The sequence below is a fragment of the Hippopotamus amphibius genome, chromosome 13 (assembly GCF_030028045.1).
Source record: "Hippopotamus amphibius kiboko isolate mHipAmp2 chromosome 13, mHipAmp2.hap2, whole genome shotgun sequence".
Lineage (NCBI taxonomy): Eukaryota > Metazoa > Chordata > Mammalia > Artiodactyla > Hippopotamidae > Hippopotamus > Hippopotamus amphibius.
The window spans coordinates 44,459,153-44,486,814 of NC_080198.1; the positions used below are offsets into that span (position 1 = coordinate 44,459,153).

General features: G+C 39.0%; 1 protein-coding gene across 11 annotated transcripts in view; it reads right to left on the reverse strand.

Annotated features, from left to right (window-relative positions):
- The window catches only part of ULK4 (unc-51 like kinase 4), a 559,288-nt gene that overhangs the window by 488,344 nt on the left and 43,282 nt on the right, over positions 1 to 27,662 (reverse strand). For all 11 annotated transcript variants that reach the window (XR_009048679.1, XR_009048678.1, XR_009048680.1 and 8 more), the window contains one exon: positions 22,213 to 22,291. Coding sequence is in view for 8 of the 11 variants with exons in the window: in XM_057704482.1 (XP_057560465.1) it covers positions 22,213 to 22,291 (79 nt within the window). In the remaining 3 variants the exon portion in view is untranslated. The remainder of the gene's footprint in view (positions 1 to 22,212; positions 22,292 to 27,662) is intronic.

Here is a 27,662-nt window from a genome sequence, read left to right on the forward strand (position 1 = left end):
GGACAACACTAAATGCACCAACATTCACATTATAGGGGTACCAGGAGAAGAGAGAAAGGACCCAAGAGAATATCTGAGGAATTATAGTCAAAAAATTCCCTAAGATGGGAAGGGAAACAGCCACCCAAATCCAGGAAGTGAAGAGAGTCCCAGGCAGGATAAACCCAAGGAGAAATATGCCAAGACACACAGTAATCAAATTGAAAAAATTAAAGACAAAGAAAAATTATTAAAAGCAACAAGGGAAAAATGACAGATAACATACAAGGGAACTCCCATAAGGTTAACGGCTGATTTCTCAGCAGAAACTCTGCAACCCAGGAGGGAGTGGCACAATATATTTAAAGTGATGAAAGGGAAGGAACTACAACCAAGAATACTCTACCCAGAAAGGATCTCATTCAGATTTGACAGAGAAATCAAAACTTTTACAGACAAGCAACAGCTAAGAGAATTCAGCACCACCAAACCAGCTCTACACAAATGCTAAAGGAACTTCTCTAAGTGGGAAACACATGAGAAGAAAAGGACCTACAAAAAAAACCCCAAAACAAGAAAATGGTAATAGGAACATACACATCAATAATTACCTTAAAGGTGAATGGATTAAACACTCCAACAAAAAGACACAGACTGGCTGAATGGATACAAAAACAAGACCCATATATATGCCATTTACAAGAGATCCACTTCAGATCTAGGAACACATACAGACTGAAAGTGAGGGGATGGAAAAAGACATTCCATGCAAATGGAAATCAAAAGAAAGCTGGAGTACCAATATGCATATCAGACAAAACACACTTTAACATAAAAACTATTACAAGGGACAAGGGGACTTCCTAGGTGGTGCAGTGGTTAAGAATCTGCCTCCCAATGCAGGAGACACGGGTTCAATCCCTGCTCCTGGAAGATCCCACATGCCACAGAGCAACTAGGCCTGTGTGCCACAACTATTGAATCTGTGCTCTAGAGCCTGTGAGCCTCAACTATTGAGCCTGTGTGCTACAACTACTGAAGCCCATGTGCCTAGAGCCCATGCTGTGAAACAAGAAGCCACTGCAATGAGGAGCATGCCCACCATAATGGAGAGTAGCCCCCACTAGCCACAACTAGAGAAAGCGCATATGCAGCAACAAAGACCCAAGGCGGCCAATAAATAAATAAATTTATTTTCTAAAAATAGACAAGGAAAGACACTACATAATGATCAAGGGATCAATCCAAGAAGAAGATATAACAATTGTAAATATTTATGCACCCAACATAGGAGCACCTCAATACATAAGGCAAATGCTAACGGCCATAAAAGCAGAAATCAACAGTAACAAAATAATAGTAGGGGACGTTAACATGCCATTTACACCAAAGGACAGATCATCCAAACAGAAAATAAATAAGGAAACACAAGCTTTAAATAACACATTATACCAGAGGGACTTAATTGACATGTGTAAGACAGTCCATGCAAACACAACAGAATACACCTCCTTCTCAAGTGCACACAGAACATTCTCCAGGATAGATCACATCTTGGGTCACAAATCAAGCCTTGGTAAATTTAAGAAAACTGAAATCATATCAAGCATTTTTTCCAACTATGCTATTAGATTAGAAGTAAATTACAGGGAAAAAACATAAAAAACACAAACACATGGAGGATAAACAATATGCTACTAAATAACCAAGAGATCACTAAAGAAATCAAAGAGGAAACCAAAAAATACCTGGAGACAAATGACAATGAAAACACAATGATCCAAATTCTATGGAATGCAGTAAAAGCAGTTCTAAGAGGGAAGTTTATAGCAATACAATCCTACCTCAAGAAACAAGAAAAATCCCAAATAAACAATCTAAGCTCACACCTAAAGCCAACTAGAGAAAGGAGAACAAACAAAACACAAAGTTAGTAGAAGGAAAGAAATCATAAAGATCAGAGCAGAAATAAATGAAACAGAAAGAAAACAATAGCAAAGATCAATAAAGCTAAAAGCTCATTCTTTGAGAAGGTAAATGAAATTGACAAACCTTCAGATAGACTCATGAAGAAAAAGAGGGAAAGGACCCAAATCAATAAAATTAGAAATGAAAAAGGAGAAGTTACAACAGACATGGCAGAAATACAAAGCATCATAAGAGACCACTACAAGCAACTATATGCCAATATAATGGACAACCTGGAAGAAATGGAGAGATTCTGAGAAAGGTATAACCTTCCAAGACTGAACCAGCAAGAAACAGAAAATATGAACAGACCAATCACAAGTAATGAAATTGAAACTATGATTAAAAATCTCCCAACAAACAAAAGTCCAGGACCAGATGGATTCACAGGTGAATTTTATCAAACATTTAGAGAAGAGCTAATATCCTTCCTTCTCAAGCGCTTCCAAAATATTGCAAAGGAAGGAACACTCCCAAACTCATTCTAAGAGGCCACCATTACCCTGATACCAAAACCAGACAAAGATACTACAAAAAAAGAAAATTACAAACTAATATCACTGGTGAATACAGAGGCAAAAATCCTCAGCAAAACACTAGCCAACAGAACCCAATAACACATTAAAAGGATCATACACCATGATTAAGTGGGATTTATCCCAGGAATGCAAGGATGCTTCAATATACACAAATCAATGTGATCACCATATTAACAAAGTGAAGATCTTGCTGTGATTTATGTCAAAGAGGGTTCTTCCTATGTTTTCCTCTAGCAGTTTTATAGAGCCTGGCCTTACATTTAGGTCTTTGATCCATTTGGAGTTTATTTTTGTATATGGTGTTAGGGAGTGTTCTAATCTCATTCTTTTACATGTAGCTGTCCAGTTTTCCCAGCACCACTTATTGAAGAGGCTGCCTTTTCTCCATGGTATATCCTTGCCTCTTTTGTCATAGATGAGTTGACCATAGTTTATCTCTGGGCTTTCCATCCTGTTCCATTGATCTATATTTCTGTTTTTGTGCCAGTACCATACTGTCTTGATCACTGTAGCCTTGTGGTATAGCCTGAAGTCAGGAAGCCTGATTCCACCAACTCTGTCTTTCCTTCTCAAGATTGCTTTGGCTATTCAGGGTCTTTTGTGTTTCCATACAAATCGTAAAATTTCTTGTTCTAGTTCTGTGAAAAATGCCATCGGTAATTTGATGGGGATTGCACTGAATCTGTAGATTGCTTTGGGTAGTACAGTCATTTCCACAATGTTGATTCTTCCAATCCAAGAACAGGGTATGTCCCTCCATCTGTTTGTGTCGTCTTTGATTTCTTTCATTAGTGTCTTATAGTTTTATGAGTACAGGTCTTTCACCTCCTTGGTTAGGTTTATTCCTAGGTATTTTATTCTTTTTGTTGCAATGGTGAATGGGATTGTTTCCTTAATTTCTCTTTCTGATCTTTCATTGTTAGTGTATAGAAATGCAACAGATTTCTGTGTGTTAATTTTGTATCCTGCAACGTTACCAAATTCATTGATTAGCTCGAGTAGTTTTCTGGTGGCATCTTTAGGATTTTCTATGTATGGTATCATGTCATCTGTGAACAGTGACAGTTTTACTTCTTCTTTTCCAATTTGGATTCCTTTTATTTCTTTTTCTTCTCTGATTGCTGTAGCAAGGACTTCCATTTTTCTTTCTTTCTTTCTTTCTTTCTTTCTTCCTTTCTTCCTTTCTTCCTTTCTTCCTTTCTTCCTTTCTTCCTTTCTTCCTTTCTTCCTTTCTTCCTTTCTTCCTTCCTTCCTTCCTTCCTTTCTTCCTTTCTTCCTTTCTTCCTTTCTTCCTTTCTTTCTTTTTTTTTTTTTAATTTTGGCCACACTGCATGACATTCAGGATCCTAGTTCCCCAACCAGGGATTGAATCTGGGGAATCTGGGCCCCGGCAGTGAAAGCACCAAGTCCTAACCACTGGACCTCCAGGGAATTCCCCAACCCACTTATTATTTTGGGGCTGAAAGGTGAGAACAATTCTACTGTTACCAACCCTGGAAAATGGCACCATCCCTTGTAATCAGTCACCCCTTGGTGAACAAACCGTCACTGAGTTATCCCAATTTGCGTGTGCCATCAGGTAGGGAGGGTGAATGATATTCCTCTGTGAAAAGCTTCACTCTCCAGTGTTTCCTTACTGCCTTGTGACATCAATAATATTAAAAATGACAAGTCCACCCCAATAGCTGGATTCGTCCTTTCCTCCTTGGAAAAGAATAGTGGAGCACCGATATCATATACTTAGACTGACCCATGAGTAAGTTGTGAGGTTGCATTTTGAGCAACAGCCTTTTAAGCTTTCACAAACTATTGAGTTAGTTTGAGTTAGTTTTACTCAAATTTTTAAAAAAGAGAAAGAAGCTGTTAGAATCGCCAGGGACACAGAATTCATATGTCATCTCAGTATCAGAGAATCAGCCTCTGAATCCCACTTCTTAACTACTCACCAAGCAACGATGTACAAAGACGGCTACTGTGTGGCAGTGACTAAGGAGAGGGGTGCAAAGTAGACACTGGCAGCCTGCAGAGGCCCCCGGCCTCTGTGGTGCCAAGAACAGGTCCTAACACGTGTCTTTTTACCAACATAGGCTACTGTAGTCAGGACTCTAGGCAGCCATGCCAGAAAGAGATGCATATACCCTCTTTCCACTCCTCTCCGCTTCCCTCTGGTGACCACAAGCTAAACCTGACACAGACAGAGGAAGAGGCCATCCAAACCAGGCAAACATACCCAGTATGGCCACATGGTGCCAGGTCCCTTCTTCTGTATCTAATGTAAGCATATATTGGGGTGCAAAGGACATACACATATTTCTTGAGGGTTAAATGACACTTGGTAAGAGCAGAAGACAATTATGCTCACTACATAGATGTTTTCTTAAAAAGTCAAGTTACCACTGTCGTTTATTAAAACTGAGTCTTTTCAATGTATAATAATTTAAAAGTTATGGCACAAAAACATAGCTCCAATACTGTAGTTTTGAGCTTGCTATACAAAACTAGTATTATTCACATGTCACTATATTCTTAATGTCGTCTTTTCAATACTCCTCAAATAGAAATATAAAGGAAGCTCATTTTTAAATTGCATTTTTCTGCTTCAGGGATCAGCTCTGATTAGTTGTATTCGCCGCAATTCTTTCCATCACCAATTCTCTTCCCATGTTTCTTTCATCTAACAGAAAATTAAATGTGATGTTTTGCTAGGTTCCCAAGGATTACTAAATTACATCACATTCAAATATATAAGCCTCACAACTGCTGCTCTAAAAAATATTATAACAAAGGTATGTTCATAGCCCAGGTAAAATGAGCATAAAAATTAGAGCAGAAAACACAGAAGATAAAAATTGTTCTACAAGATGTCAGGTAAGAAATTAAACGAATTCTATCATTATAAGAAATTAGGAAGCATGTCTTTTAAATATTCTTTGATGTGAGATGTTTAATTTGTATGCAAAAGTGATTCAAATACGGCAATTCCCAAATGATACGCACTTCAGCCTCATGGCTTAATAGAACAAACCCAGGACGTTTCACCTCGTTCTACACAAAGGCATGAATGTCATTCAACTCTTGCTTTATTATTTAACAATTTTGTCTCTCTCGTGCTGTCCGAAAAGTAACAGAGAAAGAAGTTTGTTTAGCAGCAGGTACAAGGGCAAATTCACTGACACTAACAATGAGGAAGGATTATAAATGATAATCAGTCCCAGCCCAGGGCCTCAAACAAGCCAGAAACGGTCATGCAGGGTCTGGTGTGAAAGACGGAGTCTTACAACCCCTCAGCACAGAAACTCCTGAGGAGGCCACCTGTGAAAAGGTGGGAAACAGAAGCCCAACAAGGTAGAGGTAGCTTTTTCAGGAAAACACCCTGCACCATTTTTACAAATGGCCATCAACAAGAAAATCCTGCTCAAATGCAGGTTTTAGAAAGAAACATATTCACAAAAACATGGTTAACTAATTTATGAAGAGCTCTTCCCACTGACAACATCTTGGCTAGTGCTGTGTCTTAGGCTGTAACACAACTCTCACGCACACGGCAATGTTGTTAAACTAGTCCTTACCATAGGCCAGATTTCAACAGCACTTTACCCAAAGAAGAGAGAGATCATTTTCTCTGAGATTCCAGTGGAAAATCTACATGTGTCTATGCTTTAGGTTGCCCTGCCAAGCAGCAAGCATCTTGAGCCGACCTCACAGTGTATTTTGAGGCGGGCTGAGACTGGTGTCCTCCTCACTCCTGCTGACACTCTCAAACCCTCTGTCTCGACCAAGGACCTGTAACTCTGAGTCCTGCATCCTCCTATCACACTGTCCTCTCCTCAGTGCCCTCGGCTACTGACCCCCTGCTCACGCTTCTTGTCCACTGAGGACACCAGCTCCTTCCTGGCGCACCACCTTCCTCCCCATCTGTATTCCTGTCCTCACCTTAGGCCAAGTGGACGTCCTTGTGGAAGACACATTGGAACCCGGACCACACAACAGCACCTTGAGCTCATCACTCAATTCCTTGACCTGTTTCTCTACCCCGACTCACCCACAGTCACACCCGGAACCCTCACGGTATCTCCAACACGTCTCCAATTCAGACACTCTCTCACCTCCACTTAGACCTTCTCTCAAGCTTCCTTACGCAAAGCCCTTCAGCAATACTTCTTTAAACATCCAAACTAATGAGCCCACCACCTTCTCACAGTCTTTCTCTATGAGCTTTCCTTCACAGACTGGGTTCTGGGGAGGAAGACTTAAAACTGAAAGGCCTTAGTTAGGCAAGAGGGTTTGGAAGTGACCACTCTCCCCTCAACAGACTCAACCCCTCCCTTGATTAAAACCAGCTATCTTCTGGAGAACATCACACAGCGAGGCAGATTGTGATAACAAATTTAAGGTGAAACCAACCAACCTTGGTTTCTGTGCGGCCCTATTCTCTTCCCCATTCTCTGAGATGACAGCTTCCTATCTTCTCCTCCACCTCTTTCTGGTGGTGACCCTGATGTACTCCACTGTCAGAAGCCATTAGATGCAAGATCCCTCATCCTCCCACCACCAAATCCTAACCCCCACCCCACCTGCATTTATTAATCCCTTCTTCCTGAATTGTGAATTGTGTCCCTTCTCTGATTGAAGGCCAATCACTCCTGTTATCATTCATGCTATGTTGTCTGTCTTGTACTTTTTCATAAAGCTAAGTAGACTTGGTGTTAAGTAAATATAAACATATATCAATGTATATACTCATATGTATGTGTGTGCATCTGTATGTGTATATAATATATATACATAATATGGGGGGGCAGTTAATTCACCAGTGAACTCCCATAAGCCTAGAGCTATTTGGGGTGGAAGGTTTTTTACTGGTGTATTCACAGACATAGGAGTCTCCAAATTTTTCTGTCTTCTTCTATCAGTTCCAGAAAGTTATGTTATTCAGGCAACTTGTCCAGTAAGTAGGCATAAAGTTATTCAGATCATCCCCTTAGTACTTTGAATGTTGGACTTACTTCCTGCTCTCTCCCTTTTAGTCCTGACATTGCTTATTTGTATTTTCTCTTTTTTTCTTTTAATCAATTTGGCTACAAGTTTAATAATTTTAAGTTATCAAAATATGAACTATTGGTTTTACTGGTTTGTATATACTGTTACTTTTCCAGTTCATTGATTTCAGCTCTTATTTTTTTATTTCCTTTATTTTAATTGCAATTGGGTTGAATTTGCTCTCCTTTTTTTAAGATTCTTCAACTGGAACTTAAAACATTCTTGATTTCTAATATAGTGGTTCTCACATCATAGTCCCGGAACCAGCAGCATTAAAAAGTCATCTGGGAATTTATTAAGATACACATTATTGTGCCCCACTCCAGACCTACTGAATGAGAAACTCTGGAGGTGAGGTCCAACAATCTGCATCTGGACAAACCTTCTAGGTAATTCTGATGTGCATGAGGCTTTTCATAGCTAGTGTTCTACTTTCCCTCTTGCTCCCACTTTAACAGCATCACAAAAATCTTGATGTGTTAGGTGTCCAATATCATTCAGTTTAAAATTTACTTAAATCCTCTTGAGAGTTCTTCATTAACACGAGTTACTGTTGGTGGGAATGTAAATTGGTACAGCCCTATGTAGGTTCCTTAAAAAACTGCAGTTAGCAATAGGATCTGGCAATCCCACTCCTGGGTGTGTATCTGGAGAAAACCCTAATTTGAAAAGACCCATGCACCCTAGTGTTCATGGCAGCACTATTTACAATAGCCAAGACATGGAAACAGCCTAAATGTCCATAGACAGATAAATGGATAAAGAAGATGTGGTGTACGTGTACAATGGAATATTACTCAGTCATAAAAAAAAAAAGAATGAAAGAATGCCATTTGCAGCAACATGGAAGGACCTACAGTTGATCATACTAAGAGAAGTAAGCCAAACAGAGGAAGACAAAAAGGATATCACTACTATGTGGAACTTTTTTAAGAAGATACAAATGAACTTATTTACAAAACAGAAGTAGACCCACAGACAGAAAACAAACTTATGGTTACCAAAGAGGAAAGGGGTGGGGGATAATTTAGGAGTCTGGGACTAGCATATATACTCTCCTATATACAGAATGCATAACCAACAAGGACATACTATACAGCACGGGGAACTCTACTCGATATTTTGTAATAACCTATAAGAGAAAAGAACCTGACGAAGAATAGATAGAGATATATTATGTGTGACTGAACCACTGTGCTGGACACCTGAAACTAACACAATATTGTAAATCAACTACACTTCAATAAAAATAAATCATGAAACTGATGAAAAAAGAAAATGAAAAAGAAAAAACATGAGTCACTTAAAGTCTTTTGCTTAATTTCTAAACATTTGAGGAATTTTCTGGATTTCCTCTTATTAACTTCTAATTTAATTCCATTGTTGACAGAAAATATATTCTAAATGATTTTAATCCTTTGTTGTTAAGATATGTTTTATAGCTGATGATACGGTCTTAGTGAATATTTAGTGTGCATTTTAAATGAACGTATTTTACAGCTGTTCAAATTAGTATTCTATAAACATCAATTATTTCAATTTAATTCATATTATTCAAATCTTCTATGTTCTGACTTTTTGTCTTGCTTGTTTAAAAAATATCCAACAATAAATAATAGATTTGTCTACTTCTTTTACTTCTGTCAGTCTTCCCTTGATTTATGTTAAAGTGCTCTTAGTTGGTGCATACAAATTCAGGGTTGTTACTGCTTCCTAATGAATTGAAACTATCATTATGAAACACCCATCTTTATCTCTAGTGTGACTCCCATAGTATCTACCTTGTTATTAACATAGCCATGCAGCTTTCTTGTTATTAGTGTTTCCATGGTATATCTTTTTCCATGTTTTTAGTCTATCTTCATATTTTAAGTATGTCTTGGGGGCTTCCCTGGCGGCATAGTGGTTAAGAATCCGCCTGCCAATGCAGGGGACATGGGTTCAAGCCCTGGTCCGGGAAGGTCCCACACACCGCGGAGCAACTTAGCCCGTATGTCACAACTACTGAGCATGTGCTCTACAGCCCATGAACTACAACTACTGAACCTACATGCCACAACTACTGAAGCCCACATCTAGAAGCCCGTGCTCCACAACAAGAAAGGCCACCACAATGAGAAGCCCGTGCACCACAATGAAGAGTAGCCCCCGCTCGCCACAACTAGAGAAAGCCCGAGCACAGCAACGAAGACCCAATGCAGTCAATAATAAAAACAAACCTTTTTTAAAAAGTTATTAAAAAAAATAAAGTATGTCTTATGTAAACTGCATATAGCTAGTTTCTCTTTTTAATCCAGTAGGACAATCTGTGCCTTTTGAATGAAGTATCTAGGCCATTGAACTTTAATGTAATTATTAATGTGGTAAGGTTTAAGTCTGTCATCTTCCTATTCACTTTCTATCTGTTCCATTTGATCTTTCTGCTTTAATCCTCCTTTCCTCACTTATTTTTTGATTGAGTATTAATGTAGAATTGCATTTCATTTCTTCTACTGACCAAATAAGCTGCAGCTCTTTGTTTACTTTTTTACTGGATACTCTTCAGATTATGGTAGCATCTGTTAAGTAATCACACTTCACCTTAAATCAACACTACCCTATTTCACACACAATGCCAAAATACATACAATGTGTACATATAACATAATATACACATAAAATATAGAATGAGGTAGAAAAAAAATTTGATGGGATAACTGTTGAAAATTTTCCAAAATTTTCTGAAGTCCTTGGCTAACTTGGAGGCTGTGTGTGCGCGTTGAGTGATACTCCCCGGAACCCAGCAGAAAGCAGTGGGTAAGAAGTCAAAGAGAAGCAAAAATTTCAACAATTGCCCAGTGTTGGAGAGATAGGGTATGGAGGTCAAGTCCCACCAAGTTACTCTTAACTTGGGACTCAGTTCCCTGATCCAGGAAGACTGTTGAGTTCTACCTGAACTCTGTTCCCCATGTGAACTCAGAGCAGCTGCCCGAGGACAAGCCAGTTAAAAACACAGCTCACATAGTCGGCTTCCTTTCTTTCAAGTTGTGTGTCCCCTCCAGCTTCTACCTACTTCCGTTTTTATATTCTGTCCAGATTCATCATCATCGGCAGAAGCTTCGCAACCATTACCAGAACCAGAACTCCAGCCAGGTCTGATTTTTCTGTTCATTTCTCAGTTGTGAAGAAGTATAAATGCATACTCCAAACATTAATGAAACTCAAAAAACTGTCGTTACAAATTCACATGAAAACTTTTTTTTAACCTTTCTAGAGCTCAAGATAAAAATCAACAAGCTTCCTTGTTATTTCCCAGTGTAGATAACTGGATTGCTCCTTTTTATTCTTCTCTCCCTACAAATTCCCCTTTTCCTAAAGGGATAGCTCTTCAAGAGTCTTAGATAGGGAGGGTGGGAAGGAGTCGTGGGAGGGAGGGGATATGGGGATATAAGTATAATTACAGCTGATTCACTTTGTTGTACAGGAAAAACTGGCACAACAGTGTAAAGCAACTATATTCCAATAAAGAGCTTTAAAAAAAAAAAAAGTCTTAGTTCCAACTAACTGCCACTGGGGGACCTAAGGCTTCATCTTCTTAAGTTCTATGAGATCTCAAAACTACACAACAATAACCACCACCCTACCCTGCCTCAGACTCAAAGTCTTACCACTTCAGATTTCAGCTCCCTGTTTCTGACTTTTGAGAATTTCCCTTACTTTCTCAGGCATGGGACTAAGTATTTTAAGAGTTTTTTGTTACATTTTATCCTGCATTTCTACATTTTTATTTTGCTGTGGGAGGATTTTCAGGTAATCTAAGTAGCTAAGTTGCCATAATGAGAAAACCACACATTATTTTATAACTAGAAAAAAGCGTAATAAACACATGGGAAAAACTCTAGGTAAAAACAATTTCATTTATGTACGTAAAATAGGTACATCCCCAAAAGCGCAAGTATCAACTGTTCTTCAGAAAAGTTATAACTTGGAAATGAGGACTGTTGAAAATAAGGACCATGACAGAGCTTACTGTGTGCAGCTGTTCCAGTAATGAAAAGCTACAGCATTCAAGGCACCAGGACAGCAGAGGAGATGGTGCAACAGTGCAGCTTAATAGAGAACAAGAGCCCAAAGTGGAGCACGCTACACCACAACCTCTAAAATAGACACCGGAACAGCCAATTGTCCCTAAATACAGTTCATCAGGTCCTGTGTTTAGAGCTCCATAAGTACACAAGGGTCAGAGAGAACGAAGTTACATAATGCTTCAAATCACCTCATATCTACTGCTTAACATAAAATTCAAGTCTAAAACCAATTCAGTAGAAGGCTGAAAAACAGTGTCAATATTCTTAAGTCAATAGGAGATTTCATCCTTTGAGCAACTAAATCACAAGATGTGATTCTCCTAGCAAAAAAAAATTAGGACATAAAAACCAAAATAAATTTGAAAATTAGATGAATTTCAAAACAGTCATGGGCGATAATAATGCTGCACAGCTTGATGAACTTAGTGAATTAATCCATTGAAAATGAAAAGAGAAAAACACAACGGCAATTAACGACAGTTAATACATTGATTAACATGTCGAACTAAAATTGTGCATTTCAATTTAGAAAAAGGTTAAAACAAGTGAGTTACAATCCATACAACTTTTCAAATTATTTTCTTATTGTATACTATACTTAACTCGGCAGTGAAAGTGATACTGCAAAGGAAAAAGATGTACCTTTACGAGGGGGATATTTGGCATCACCTTTTTAATCAAGTGATCCAAGTAAGTACAATTAATAGGATACAAACACCTCATGCTTCCTGATATGATGAAAAATGAAGCACCCAACATCACTTATGATATGGTCTTTTAAAAAAAAAATTTAACCTGAATCTAGTCAAGCCCCTAGACCTAACTCACAGTTTATAGGAAATGTAGGGACTAGGGAATCAAGTTTAATGATAGCAAGAGAAAGCAAGGAGACAAATGTGGAACATTCACCAAGACAACTGGTTTGAACTTTTCAAGAACTCAGTGTCATGGGGGGGAAATGTGGGGAGATAAATCCAGAAGAAATATTAGCAAAAAGAATCCAACAGTGCATTATAAAGATGTTACTACATCATGACCCAAGCAGACCTACTTCTAAAAAGGCTAGGATGGCCATGGACACAATCCACCTATTAATAGAGACACAAATAAAACCCACACAATAACCTCTATAGATATCACATAACCAAATTCAACGCTCATTTGTGTTAAAAAAAAAAATGTTAAAAATAAAGAACTTGATAGATATGAATTTAACATGATTTTATACCAAAACCAGGTATTAATGAGAATACACAGCACTGAAAATTCTCTTTCACTGGTGAAAGGATTTTAAGTTTATACAACTATTTTGGAAAACAGTTTAGATTACCCTCTAAAGCTAAACATACACATACCCTATGACCTAGCAATTCTAACTCTTAGGTTTACTTAACAGAAAGTTCACGTAAGAGCATCAAAATGTTTTTACAAGATTTATTTATAATAGCCAAATATAACAGCCAAATGGCAAACAATCCAAATGTCCGTCACTAGGGGCATGATGGTGTGAAAAGGAACTACAGACGCCTAAAACAAGGATGGATTTCACACACAAGACACGTAACAAAACAAGCCAGATACCAAAGAATACATGTCACGTGATTCAATTTAAATAAAATTCAAAAACAGGCAAAGTAATTACCGTACCAGAAGGTATGGTAGTATTCACCTTTAGAGCCAAAGGAGAGACTAGTGATGGAGAGAAAGCACAAGGGGTGTGCGGGTGAGCTGGAAATGTTCTGTTTCTGGAACTGATGCAGTTTCCTGGGTTTTCACTTTGTGACAATTTAATGAGCCTGAAATTTATGTTTTGTATATGTTTTTGTATATTTGTAACTCTTCAGTAGAAAAAAGCATTAGCATCTTTGGTCCAAAAGAAAGCACAGAGCAATCCCTAAATCTTTAATCCCAAAAAAAGTAATACAAATTGAAAAAATATATAATTACATAACATACTGATGACAGAAGTATCAAGTGAAGAATTATTTACATTGACCTGAAAACTCAGTATTTTGACTGTATATATTATCCAGTGCATTATATCCCAAGTACCAAAAAAAAAAAAAAAATCTTAAACAGCTCTTTTGTAGTCTTGTTAATAATAACATGGTTATTATTTTAAAACTACTTATTCTAAACTATAGGTTAAAGAAAATAAGCATGTTAATGTCATTAGCAGCTAAGACTTTCAGCTTATGAGAAGAGAAATTAAAATTTTAAATAAAAAGGTTAAAACCCTCACTTTAAATGTGAATTGGAAGTATAGGTATGAACGAAATTGTGATTTTTCTCTTTAAGAATTATTTCCTAGCTCTAACCCATGAAAAGTTCTGAAAGAAATGACAATCCCAGCAGCAGTGAACACCCCTACCCAGACTGTGTTCTCTAAGCACCATTTTCAGCTATAATTAAACAAGGTTCCTTATAGAACTGACTACAGAACGAGGGCTGACTCTTCCCAAGAATAGTGAAATCTTGTTGACAGAAAGTAAGAAAACAAGAGACTGTGGTAGGCTCATGTAGAAGGGGAAGAAGCGCAAACTTTAATGGGCTCCCATTGGTCTGAGACAGAACAATTTGAGCATCCAAAAGACTAACGACTGCAGGAGATTGAAATACACACATATTACATATGTGAATCCACAATTTCTTAAAAATGCAAAAAAATCTCATTGGACAGATTAAGACTACTAAGGCGCCAACTTATTAATCTGAATACTGGTCTATAAAGGGCAACAACCATCTATCCTGCCTTTGCTAAACAAACTATATTTTAGGATAACCAATTAGCTTATATTGGAAAGTGCTTATGTAAGAAAAACCCCCAAATGCAAATGAGAAGAATTATAGAATAAGAAAATTATCATTTTTTGCAACCCTAAAGGATTAATGCAACTAGGCAATGATCATCAAAGGATGCTACAACTACTAAGTATGAGAGTGATGGGAAAGTTCATAACCACAAGGCTGACGGCACCTGGAGCCAGTGAGCAACCACAACATCAGTAATAAGGAGACATTATTATACGCATCCCCCCATGAGGCAATAGGAAATAGCCCCAGCTAGCAAGAATCCCTACTCTTCCTCCATAAAACAACTTGAATCTAATCGAGGCTCTACATCTAACCAGCAGATGGCGGCAAAAGGATAGAATAAAATTTATGACATTTAGTTTTGGCTAAAACAAATGACAATTTGCCTTTGATAAACAAATGGCACTAAAAAAAAAAGGAAAATGTTTGAAATTAAGGGACTTAAGAGTCAACATTATCTAAATGCAATACAGGACCTTGTTTCAATCCTGGTTCAATGAAAAAAATACAAAATGACATGTATGAGACCATCAAGAAAACAGGAACACTGACTGGGTATTAGATGATGTTAGAGAACCATCATCGATTTTGTTGCGTTTGATAACAGTATCGTGATTACATTTTTAAAAAGCCTTTTCTGTTAGATAAATGTCGTACAGTATTTGAGTACAATATGATGTCTGGGATTTAAAAAAAAATACTATAGCAAGGGGAAGGGGAAGAGGGAGGGGGAAGACAGAGGGAGAAGAACAGAGAGAGGGAATGGGGTAGGGAGGATGAGTGAGAGAGAGTAAGACAACAAACAACATTGGGAAAATTCTAGTAACTGTTGGAAGTGATACCTCATTATTTCAGTTTCCCTACTTTTATGTATGTTGAGATTTTCCATAACAAAAATGTTTAATAAAGGGATCAAACTAGAGAGTCTATTAATATTCCTTGCAGTTCTCAATTTTAAGGTTCTATATTCAATTTCCTAAAATATATCCACTGCATGCTTAAGACTAAATATATGTAGCATAGTATCATAATATTTATTTAAAATTATTACACATAAAAATCACAACAAATGCAAGATGATCAATGTGTTATCTAGGAGTAAAAGTTTAAGAAACTGGCTATATTTTTCTGTAGAAAAGATAGGAATTTTAAAATATGCTTCTCTAGGACTTCCTAGGTGGTGCAGTAGTTAAGAATCCACCTGCCAATGCAGGGGAAACGGGTTCGAGTCCTGCTCTGGGAAGATTCCACATGCCATGGAACAACTAAGCCCGTGAGCCACAACTATTGAGCCCATGTGCCGCAACTATTGAAGCCCACGTGCCTAGGGCCTGTGCTCCACAAGAGAAGCCACCACACTGAGGAGTCTGCGCACCACAACGAAGAGTAACCCCAGCTCGCAGCAACTAGAGAAAGTCCGGGTGTGGCAACAAAGACCCAACGCAGCCAATAAATAAATAAAATAAATACATTTTTTTAAAATGCCTCTTTATATATGGAATCTAGAAAAATGGTACTGATGAACCCAGTGGCAGGGCAGGAATAGAGATGCAGACACAGAGAACTAACTTGAGGACACGGGGGTGGGGGGAGGTAGAAGCTGGGACGTAGTGAGAGAGTACCATTGACATAAACACCTTATCAAATGTAAAACAGCTAGTGGGAAGCTGCTACAGAGCACAGGAAGATCAGCTTGATGCTTTGTGAAGACCTAAAGGGGTGGGATAGGGAGGGTGGGAGGGAGGCTCAAGAGGGAGGGGATACAGATATATATATATATATAGCTGATTTACATATAGCTGATTCATTTTGCTCTACAGCAGAAACACACAATACTGTAAAGCAATTATAAGCCAATAAAGATAAAAAAATTTTAAATGCTTCTAAATATATACAAGAGACCATGTCCAGCACTTTTCTATAGCCATTGATGATAGAGTAGGATGGAAGGGACTTCAGTTGTAACACAAGGAAAGTAAAATAGATTTTTCTCCATCTCTTCTGTCTCTGTAACAAGTTATACTGCCACACTTTCCTACCATTCTTGTAATCATTTAGTAAATCCTTTAACATTGACTGAATACCAGAAATACACATGTTGCCTGGCTGGCTAGACACAGTGGATTACAATGAGGTTCTATAAAAAAGAAAATCATGCCATTTGCAGCAACATGGATGGACTTAGAGATGACCAAACTAAGTAAAGTAAGCCAGACAGAGACAAACGTCATATGATACCACTTACATGTGGAATATAAAAAAAAAAAGGAAAAATGATACAAATCAACTCATATACAAAACAGAAATAGACCCACAGACATGAAAAACAAACTTATGGTTACCAAAGGGGAAAGGGGGGAGGATAAATTAGGAGTTTGGGATTAACATATATACACTACTAAATATAAAATAGATAACAAACAAGGACCTACTGCATAGTACAGGAAATAACCTATAAGGGAAAAGAATCTGAAAAACAGATATAGATAGATATGTATAACTGAATCACTTTGCTGTACACCTGAAACTGACACAACATTGTAAATCAACTATATGTCAAAAAATAAAATAATATTTAAAAAATAAAATAAAATGAGGTTCTATGGCTTTAAAATGCCTACAGGATCGTCAACCATGAGTTTTATTGCCTGCTGGTAGTAAACCTGCTGGAGGAACCAGAACGCCTCACACTTGAAATTTTATTAGTGATTTACTGAAAATCTATGTATGAACACACAACTGTGTTACAGAAACCACGTGTCAAGAGTTCTGAACCTGAGGCTCATGGATGGGCCCCACAGGAGTCCAAATCTCCTGAAATGACTACATTGTTCTGGAGAAGTTGTTGTGGCTTTCGTTAATCTCAATAGGTAATAATCGCCGATGGACTGGAACCACATTTCATGCAGTAAACTCCAAAAAACAGGGAAAAGATGAAAACAGTACCATATACCTGCCAAGCCTGCTTCTTCCTGAAGTTTAACTTGTAAAACTTTGTTTCCAATGTTTGGGCGCCCTCTAGTGGCTATTTCAATTGTTACAGCCAATTGCTCATAGAAATTAATACACTAAAAAATGTTGTTAGTAACAGAATTTTTAAAAGATAACATCACAAAGGAGCACCTGACACAATTTCAAGTTATTCTTTAAACTCCTCGCTATCCAACAGAAGAAAATTCACAATTTAGTATATGTGAATTCATAATTCAAAACAGTTTCCTAGAGAGCTAAACACACACTATAATTTTTTTAAATTAAGTATGATTTTTCCCAGGTTTCATTTCAAACTAATAAAACATCAGCAAACACTCAGAAAGGGAAAAGTGAAGGAAAGAAGGCTACGCGAACCTCAGGAATTAACACAAGCCCCCTCCTCTCAATGGAGGAAGCACTGGGAATGCAGTGCGTCGTCAGGCACAGCCACGGGCGCTGGGGAAATACTGTGAGAACACAAGGTACCCCGTCTCTCAAGAGGGAAGAACTGACCACAGAACTCAACCTGAGTCAGCACGGGCACAGGTGCAGCTCAAGAACCGCTGGGCCAAATGCTCCCAGAGGCCACAGGAGCAGCAATTGCCAGGGGGACCAGCCACAGGCACGGAGTCGGGGTGCGCTGGGCACATCGCCCGAGATGACTGATGCCTGCTGCCCAAACCTGCCCGGTTCCTGTGGCAGCAGAATATACTGTCCCCTCAGAGCCACAGGAGGGCCAGGCATGAGGACCCCAGCAGGGGTGTGGGCAGCATATCAGCTCTAGCCCTGGCCTCTGGCCCAGATTCTATGCCTCAAGGCAGTCCTCATCTCCAGACCTTTCACGACTCCTATCTACGTACCCCTCTCCCTCATCACATCCGGCACCGAGGGGGAGCTGAGCCTCTGAACAAGAGCCATCACAGTCCCAGGACATTCTTGAATATACAGGTCAGTCCTGCCCAGGGAATGTCCTACTGATCTCTAGGACAATTGTCTGACTGTGAGATTCATCCCGGCTTACTGCCCACTGCTGCAGTTCACCATCTGCAATGCTATTCAGCATGCCCCTGTGTGAATGTGACAGATTTTGTCCACTCTGCTGTTGACAGAGACGTGGGTTGTATCAAATCTCGGGCTGTTTCAAATCATGCTGGAAATATGTATTCCTGTAGATGTCACTCGGTACCCTGGGTTACAAGGTAGTGATGTGCTCGGCTTTCAGAGATCAAGCAGTTTCCCAGAGCGGCTTTGCTCATTTACATTCCTCAGCATCATGTGAGCACTCCTTCTGCTCAGTACTTTCACCTGCACGGAGGACTCTAAGGCTTTTTAATTTGTGCCAGTCTGGTGACTATCTTGATATTTCATTTTGGATTTGCTTTTCTCTGATGCCTCAGCACTTTTCATATTGAATATGAGAATTTACACTGGCCAGACTTGGTTATTAAAGTTTGCCTTCAAATATTACAGCTATCAGCAGATCTATCCACATTCTTAAAAATGTATCCAGGAAAAAAAAAGAACACGTTTCCAGAATAAAATCATTTTTTACTCTTTCCACCGCTACAAACTGGGTCCAAGTCACCACCATCCCTCATCTGAACTACCACAGCTCCCTAAGCTGGTCTCTCTGATTCCATGTTGCCCCTGTCCTTGTAACAGAGTGATCCTTTGCAAACATCAGCCACACCAAGGCACTCCTCTGCTCAAAACCCTCCAGTGGCTTCCCATCTCACTCAGACTAAAACCCCAAGTTCTGACCATGGTTTACAACAAGGTTCTGGATGGCCTGGCCCCTGGCTACCTCATTAACTGCATCTCAGAGAAATTGAAGGTCACGTGACTCCCTAAGTGTTGATCCATTTCCACCATTTTCTGTATCTTTTAGCCTTTAGTGTCACAGCAAATCATAAGTCTAATTTGCTTTTATTTGCTTATAACCTGGGTTTGGGGTTTCATTTTTATCTTTGAAATTACAAATTTCACCAGGATAGGTCTAAATGTGTGTTTTGGAGGGGTTTTTTTTGCAATGTTTTGCCTGACATTTGGTGAAAAACCTTTCATCTAAAGATATGAGTCTTAAGAACCTAGTGGCAGGGTAGGAAAAGAGGTGCAGACATAGAGAGCGGACTTGAGGACACTGGCGGGAGGGGAAGCTGGTACATAGTGAGAGAGTAGCATCGTCCTATACTCACTACCAAATGTAAAATAGATGGCTAGTGGGAAGCTAATACAAAGCACAGGGAGACCAGCTTGATACTCTGTGAAGACTTAGGGGGATGGGATGGGGAGGTTGGGAGGGAGGCTCAAGAGGGAGGGGATGTGGGGATGTATGTATACATGTGGCTCTTTCACTTTGCTGTATGCAGAAATTGACACAATAGTGTAAAGCAATTATACTCCAATAAAGATAAAAAAAATAAAATAATAAAAAAATAAAAATAAAGATATGAGTCTTTCTTCAGCTCAGGGTGAAGTTTCCGCCTATTATTTTTCATGAATGTTTCACTTCTGTTTGCTTGGATCTCTCCTCCTAGAAATCCCATTGAACTTATCTTAGACAAGTGCTGTCCCACAGAAATAGAATTCAAGCCACATGGGCAATTTAAAATTTTCTAGTAGGCACATTAAAAAACAAAAGCAAAATTTTAAATATTTATCCAAATATATCCAAAATATTATTGTTTTAGAAAGTAATCTAAAAAAATAGATATATGTATAACTGATTCACTTTGCTGTACACCTGAAACTAACACATTGCACATCAACTATACTCCAATAAAAATTTAAAATAAAAATGTAATCTATAAAGAAAATTACAGGTGAGATACTTTTTTTTTTTTTTTTTTCATATTGAGTCTTCAAAATCTAGTGTGTGTTCTCTTCTTGCAGCTCATCTCAATTCAAACTAGCTGCTTTTCAAGGGCCTAGGAGCCACTTTTGGCTGATAGCTATCACACTGGAGAGTGTAAGAAATCTTCTGCAACTGTCTTCCATGCATTTTTAGTTCATAATTTTTATCCTTCTTATTTTATTCTGAAGCCTAAGAGAATTGACATCTCGAAGTGACTAACTCGGTTTATAACTTACTACTGCATCTACTGAGTATTTTAACTCGACAGTCCTATCTTATACCTTCAGGGGCTCTTTCTTCATGGCACACTGCTCCTCCCTATTTTGAGTATCCAAGAATGTCTCCTAGAATGTCAGCACTTAGTCTTCGAGTTTTCATCAAGTTCTCTCCCATCTCCTCCAGCAGCTCTACTTCATTGGAGACCCCTTGCTCTGAGTCATCAGGAGGAGCCTCCACTTGTGAACTTCTAAGCTTTCTCCTCTTCTGCCAAAGTGTTACTGCCCTATCTGCTTGGTCTTTTAGATAAAAATCTAGTTTGTAGATCTCTGATAGCCAAGTTGGGCACCATCAGTGATCATATAGGTCACAATTCATTTTTCTTGGTCCCACAAAGAAGGAAAAGTTTAGACTTAGTAACATTTTCTTCAGTAGCTCAGAGGTCTAATAATTGCAGGGAATGGGGATGGAACTATAAGCAAAGGAAATGCACTGAGCATAAATTAATCTCCCACTCATTTCCACCCAGACGGCCCAGGGCTACCTGGGATACCATCCCAGCAACTGGCTACAGTACTGGGCAGCACAGATACAGGACAGTTTTCTTCACTGCGGAAAGTTCTATTAGACAGCACTTGGCTAAACAATTCCTCTTAAAGCCCCCAAAACCACATCCCCAGGTCCAGCTCTACAAAAATCCCCCCTTCTTACCATGTTCTCCTTCCTTCAGGAGTTTTGCCCTTCCCCCTTAAAAACCTTGGGTTTTTTCACCTATTTTTGACACTCTCCTAATCCAAGGGATAAAAATCTACTGCCAGCTAACTGCAGTACACGTTAACAGGACAGATAGGAAGTAGTTTTCAGTGTTCAGAAACATTCAAAAAAGGCAGCACAATGGTAGCCCTCACCTCGTGGGACCTGGAATTACTGGTTGACGAATAAGGGCTTCCCGATACTGGCATTTGAAAGAAACGATTGATTCAGTTGTCCCTCAGCATCTGTGGGCAACTGGTTTCAGGAATCCCCTCTCCCCCAACAAATACCAAAATCCATAGATGCTCTTATAAAAAATGGCCTAGTATTTGCATATAACCCATGCACATTCTCCCACATGCTTTAAACCATCTCTAGATTATTCATGATACCTAATACAATGTAAACATTATATAAACACTTGCCAGCGTGCAACAAATTCAAGTGTTGCTTTTTGAAACTTTCTGGAACTTTTCTCCCCCTGAATATCTTCAATCCACGGTTGATTGAATCCTCAGACGCAGAACCCGTGGATAATGCGGGGCCAACTACATTTGAAAATATCTTTAGCGCATGCATGGCAGTTAAATATTGTGACCATCGTCAGAAATAATTGACAACTGGGGGGATAAAAACACTAAATTCAACGTGAAAAGCCAAAAAAAAATGTAATTCTAATTATGAGCTGGGCTTCAAGTAGAAAATACGTTAGTTATAATAAAATGTTGAGTAGACCACAAGAAAACTAGTAATGAAATAAGCCTTATCCAAAACTTATTGGAATAGGGGAATGATGAATGGGGCCCACAAGCCTTGTAATTCCACCACAACACCTTCAACAGCAGACTGTGCTGTAAATGAGCGGCTGTGCTCAAGTGTAAAGGTCTATCGAGGGGTTATTTTATAACTGCCACAAAGAAGACTTAAGTGAACACCAATGAAAGCTGTATGTTCTAACATCAAGAACAATCTTTGCCATTCATAACATTTCAGTAATAAAAGAAAGTACCTCAATTACAGGTGTATTTTCCTGGAGCTCAGTTGTGTGCGAGGCCAGTAAACCAATCACCCGAGCGACCTTGGCCCTTCTGTAAACAGAGAGAAAAGGGGCTCTGAAGTGGAGAGTTCGGACCGAGGAAACCAACCCCAGTTAGCTGCATTACACAACTGTAAGCAGTAACCTGAGCTGGAAGTGGAATGAGACAGGGTGAGCATATATTCCCCCACATATACGACCCAGAGAAACGTTCCCTCGTGTACACAGGGAGACATGAACGCAAGGCCCTCTGCAGCACCACTTGTAACGGTGACAAAAACTGAAAAGGTCGTGCTTTAATAGTGAAATGCAAAGTAAAAATTTCTAAAGGTCTTAACCAGAAAGAGGAAGGAAAGAGTAATTACCTCTTTTCTTTCTGAGTACAGCAGTATTTGGCTAAAGGTCTCTGCTCTACTTATTAGTAGACCAATGATTTTATACACAAGCAGTAAATAATATCAGAAGAGTGAAACATATGTGTATGTATTCTCTTTAATAGAAAGTTTTACAGTAAGTCTTAAAATATTGTAAAACTACTACTTTTAGTGAGGTGTTTGTTCCATCAACCCAGCAGAAAATGAAGTTGATAAATTATTCAATATCACTTCAGGTGATTTGGAAAAGTTTATCTCATGGAGAAAATTAGTTTTGACAAGATTTTTTTAATTGGAAAAAAATGGTTGAGTCGATGAAAACTGTACCCTTATTTAGTGATGCTTGCACGTCCCTCAGCCAGAGAGCCTCTGCTTTTCATATTTGTAAAATAAACGGCACAGGACCATGGAGGGAAACAAATCAGACCCATAGCAGTACCACAGGGAAGTGTTCATGCTGTCAGAACTCTATCATACAGAGGTAATTCTGACAGATTTCAATGCTTCTTGGATTAGCCATTCAAATCTCTGAACATATACAGATTAAAGAAGTCCTAGGCATTTGTATAATTAGCATTGTGCCTCTGAATAAAAAGATTATACTTTAAAAGTGATGGTTTTGAAAAAGATTTGGTAGGACATTGGCCCAAAAGTTACAGGGAAAAGCTTCCGGTCACAGCTCTGCCACTGACCAGTTTTGGGACCTCGGTCAGTCAATTATATTTAATTTCAATTTGCTTAAATGTGTGCAGTTTAGAAGGACAGATGGATTAACTTCTAAAATTTTTTCACAACGCTAAAACAAATGCTTATTATCAAAAACTCGTGACTGAATTAGAGGAGGCAAGGCAAAAACTTATTTATCTCAGTTCAGAGACAAGCCCAAAATACTTCAGAAAACTTGAAGCATTTTTTCAACCTACAAAATTAAATAATGGCTACTAGGTTTGTTCAACTAAGAGAAAAATGTATCAGAACATGCTAGTATTTTTCCCATTCTCAGCAGAGACAATTCCTATCAGAACAAGAGAAAACACCCTACCCTGAAACTCTTATAGTTTTAACTTATAAACTATTTAAAGTAACAGTAACAATATTCCTCTTTTTTTTTTTCTCTTTTTGGCTGCATTGTGTGAGGCATGTGGGATCTTAGTTCCCTGACGAGGGACTGAACCCAAGCCCACAGCAGTGAAAGCGCGGAGTCCTAACCACTGGACCACCAGGGAATTCTCATCTTGATTTATACCAGATACTTACGTACAACTATATCTATATATAATACCCTCACAAAACTGGCTCCTTCTCATAATTCAGGTTTCTTCTTAAATGTCACCATTTCAGGTGCCCCTTAAGACCTGTTATGCTGTACCCCAGAACGTCCCCACATCCATGACAGCATGTAAAGCTGCAATGGCCAATAAACCTTCCCGTGATGCCAGAAACATTCCATGTCTACACTGTTCAGCACAGTATCCACCACATGCATGTGACTATCCAGCACTTAAAGTATGGCTGGTGCAACTGAAGAACTAAACATATATGTGTACACACACACACACTCACAATTTACTTGGTTTATGGAACCAGTTTTACTTTTATTATTTTTTATTGACATAACTGATGCACAATATAAGTTACAAGTGTACAATATAGTGAGTCACAACTTGCAAAGGTTATTCTCCTTTATTATAAAGTACTGGCTATATTCCCTGTGCTGTACAATATGTCCTTGTAGCTTATTTTATACACAACAGTTTGTACCTCTTAATCCTTTATCCCTATTTTGCCCCTCCCCACTTCCCTCTCCCCACTGGTAACCACTAGTTTCTTCCCTATATCTAACTGATGCACAATATAAGTTACAAGTGTACAATATAGTGTTCACAGTTTGTAAAGGTTATTCTCCATTTATAGTTATTATAAAGTACTGGCTATATTCCCTGTGCTGTACAATATGTCCTTGTAGCTTATTTTATACATAACAGTTTGTACCTCTTAATCCCTTATCCCTATTTTGCCCCTCCACTTCCTTCTCCCGACTCGTAACCACTAGTTTCTTCCCTATATCTGATGCACAATATAAGTTACAAGTGTACAATATAGTGTTCACAGTGTGTAAAGGTTATACTCCACGTATAGTTACTATAAAACATCAGCTATATTCCCTGTGCTGTACAATATGTCCTTGTAGCTTATTTTATACATAACAGTCTGTACCTCTTAATCCCTTATCCCTATTTTGCCCCTCCCCACTTCCCTCTCCCCACTGGTAACCACTAGTTTCTTCCCTATATCTGTGAGCCTGCTTTTTTTGTTACATTCACTAGTTTGTTGCATTTTTTTTAGATTTCACATAAGTGATATCATACAGTATTTGTCTTTCCCTGCCTGACTTATTTCACTTATTTCACACGCCCTCCAAATCCATCCGTGTTGCTGCAAATGGCAAAATCGGATTCTTTCTTAGGGCTGGTGATATCCCATCGTATACAGGCGCCACATCTTTATCCCTTCCTCTGCTGATGGGCACTTGGGTGCTTCCACACGGTGGCTATTGTAAACAGTGCTGCTGTGAACACTGGGGTGCAGGTGTCTCTTCAAATTAGTTTTCTCTTTTTTTTCGAATATATACCCAGGAGTGGCATTGCTGGGTCATATGGTAGTTCTATTTTTAGCTTTTTGAAAAATATGGAACTAGTTTTAAGTTTAAATTTAAATAATCACATGCAGATAGTGGCTACTGTATTAGAGCAGATTTAAAATGCTGTAGTTACTTCTCCGTGTGGTTAATAAAACAGACTGTTTATTATCTGTCTCCCTCACCAGCCCACAAGGTCCATGAAGGCAGGGCTTTGCCTTGCTCACCACTGCGAGCACCAACACAGTACCCGGCATGAAGTCGGCCCTCAATCAGTGTCTGTTGAATGAATATAATGTCAGCATCAAAAACAAAACACCACCACCTTAGTAGAAAAGGAGTGGGTAAAAATGCAACTGAACAGGATTTCCAAAGTAAGTCTCAAGGTGGAATTGAAGACTAAAATCATTAAAGGAGAAAGAGATTGCTTGAAAACCAGAAACAGCATGACCTACAAAGGGCATAAGGTGTGAACCATTACAAACTACATCAGTAAAGCATAAAAAGCGAACCCAGCAGTGGCGTCAAACTCCAATCTCCCTCTCCCAAGCCCAGCAGGAAGGCCAGCCAACACACACCTGCAAGTGTCCACAGTAAAACCAACAGGTCAAAGCAACAGACGAAGATGTCACACTGTACCATCTAAACTGCGACACCCACACTCAGTGGGAGGCTGCAGAGCATGGCCTTCAGGACTCTGGAATGAAATGTCCTGGCCCCATGGTGGGGGGCCGGGGGTGGGGGGGGGGGGTAGGAAACCTGGATTAGTTACTCCTTCTTCACGTGCCTGGTTACTTCATGTTAACCAGGACTAACAACAATATGTACCTTATCAAGTTGTTCCAAGAGTCGAAGGAAATCCATGTGAAGAAATTACCATGGTGTCTAACATTTAATATGTGCTGAATGGCTTAGCTATTATTACCACATTATCTAGTACATTCACGACATTTAATGATTTCCCATTAGATCACAAAGATAAACTCATAGACTTCCCAAAGGCAGAAATTATACAGGACACAAGATGATATAATAAAAGTGAAATAACAAATATAAACCAAAAAACCTAAACATTTGTAAATTTTAGAAGCCCTTCTCTATAACCTACGCAGCAAATAAAAAAAAAAAATGCCCATTAACCACAATCATGTAAATAACACAAATCAAAACTTTACAAAAGCAGACTGGACACTGACACCCACTTTTCTGTTTCTTCAAGAATCTGCTGAAAGAAAAAAAAATTTATAATTAAATAACTGGAAAGAGAAAAAAGGGCTGAAAGTAGACCAAAATGTTTGAGGAAATCCTAGATGACATAGATAGATGAAATTAAGACAGAAAATTAACAGAAGAGGGCTTCCCTGGTGGCGCAGTGGTTAAGAATCCACCTGCCAATGCAGGGAACACGAGTTCAATCCCTGGTCCAGGAAGATCCCACATACCTCGGAGCAACTAAGTCCATGCGTCACAACTACTGAGCCTGCACTCTAGACCTGCAAGCCACAACTACTGAAGCCCACGTGCCTAGAGCCCGTGCTCCACAACGAGAGAAGCCATGGCAATGAGAAGCCCACACACCGCAACGAAGAGTAGCCCCCACTCTCTGCAACTAGAGAAAGCCTGCATGAAGCAATGAAGACCCAACACAGCCAATAAATTAAGTAATTAATTAATTAAAAAAAAAATGAACAGAAGAAATCCTGTCTAACAACCACAGGTAAAGACAGGTCTTCCCAACAAAGCCTAAGAGACTTGGAATAAAGTAACACAGAAAGCAAGGATGAGTCATAGACAATCATCAGATTAGAGAACTTCACAATGAACAGGTAAGCCAGTTAGGTCCTGCCTCCATCCCATCTCCCTCCCTGATACACAGAATAAACCCTCAGTCCTGGCCTCTAGGGTAAAAACATAAAATTATTCCTACAGTAAGCAATCTACTCTGGGGTGGGATATAGGTATGGATGTGGAGACCACAGGCTGGTCCTCCACACCACATACTAGACCAAAGAAAGAGGTTAATGGAGGAAAGCCAGTCCACCTCAAAGAAAAACCCATCCCAGCAACTGAAGAGGCCTCCAGCCTGCCTACCTGCTCTTCAGCCAGGTGGGCTCCCAACTTACAAGTCAGCTAGTCAACAGTCATCACCCACTCACAGGACAGCCTTTCCTTTCAAGAAGAGGTTGTTGGAGAAACAGACTAAGAGAACCATAGGGGAAATCTGTACTTCCAGCTTATATGCTGACAAATTTAACCATTTATTCATAATAAAAACTAAGTACTAAATATCACCAAGTATTTGAGGAGCCAACAGCATTAACAAGCAGGACCATGATGAAAAAGACGTGACCTACAGGTTAAAAATATAATAAAATATTTATAATCTTAATGTTTAACCTTAAATATTAGTC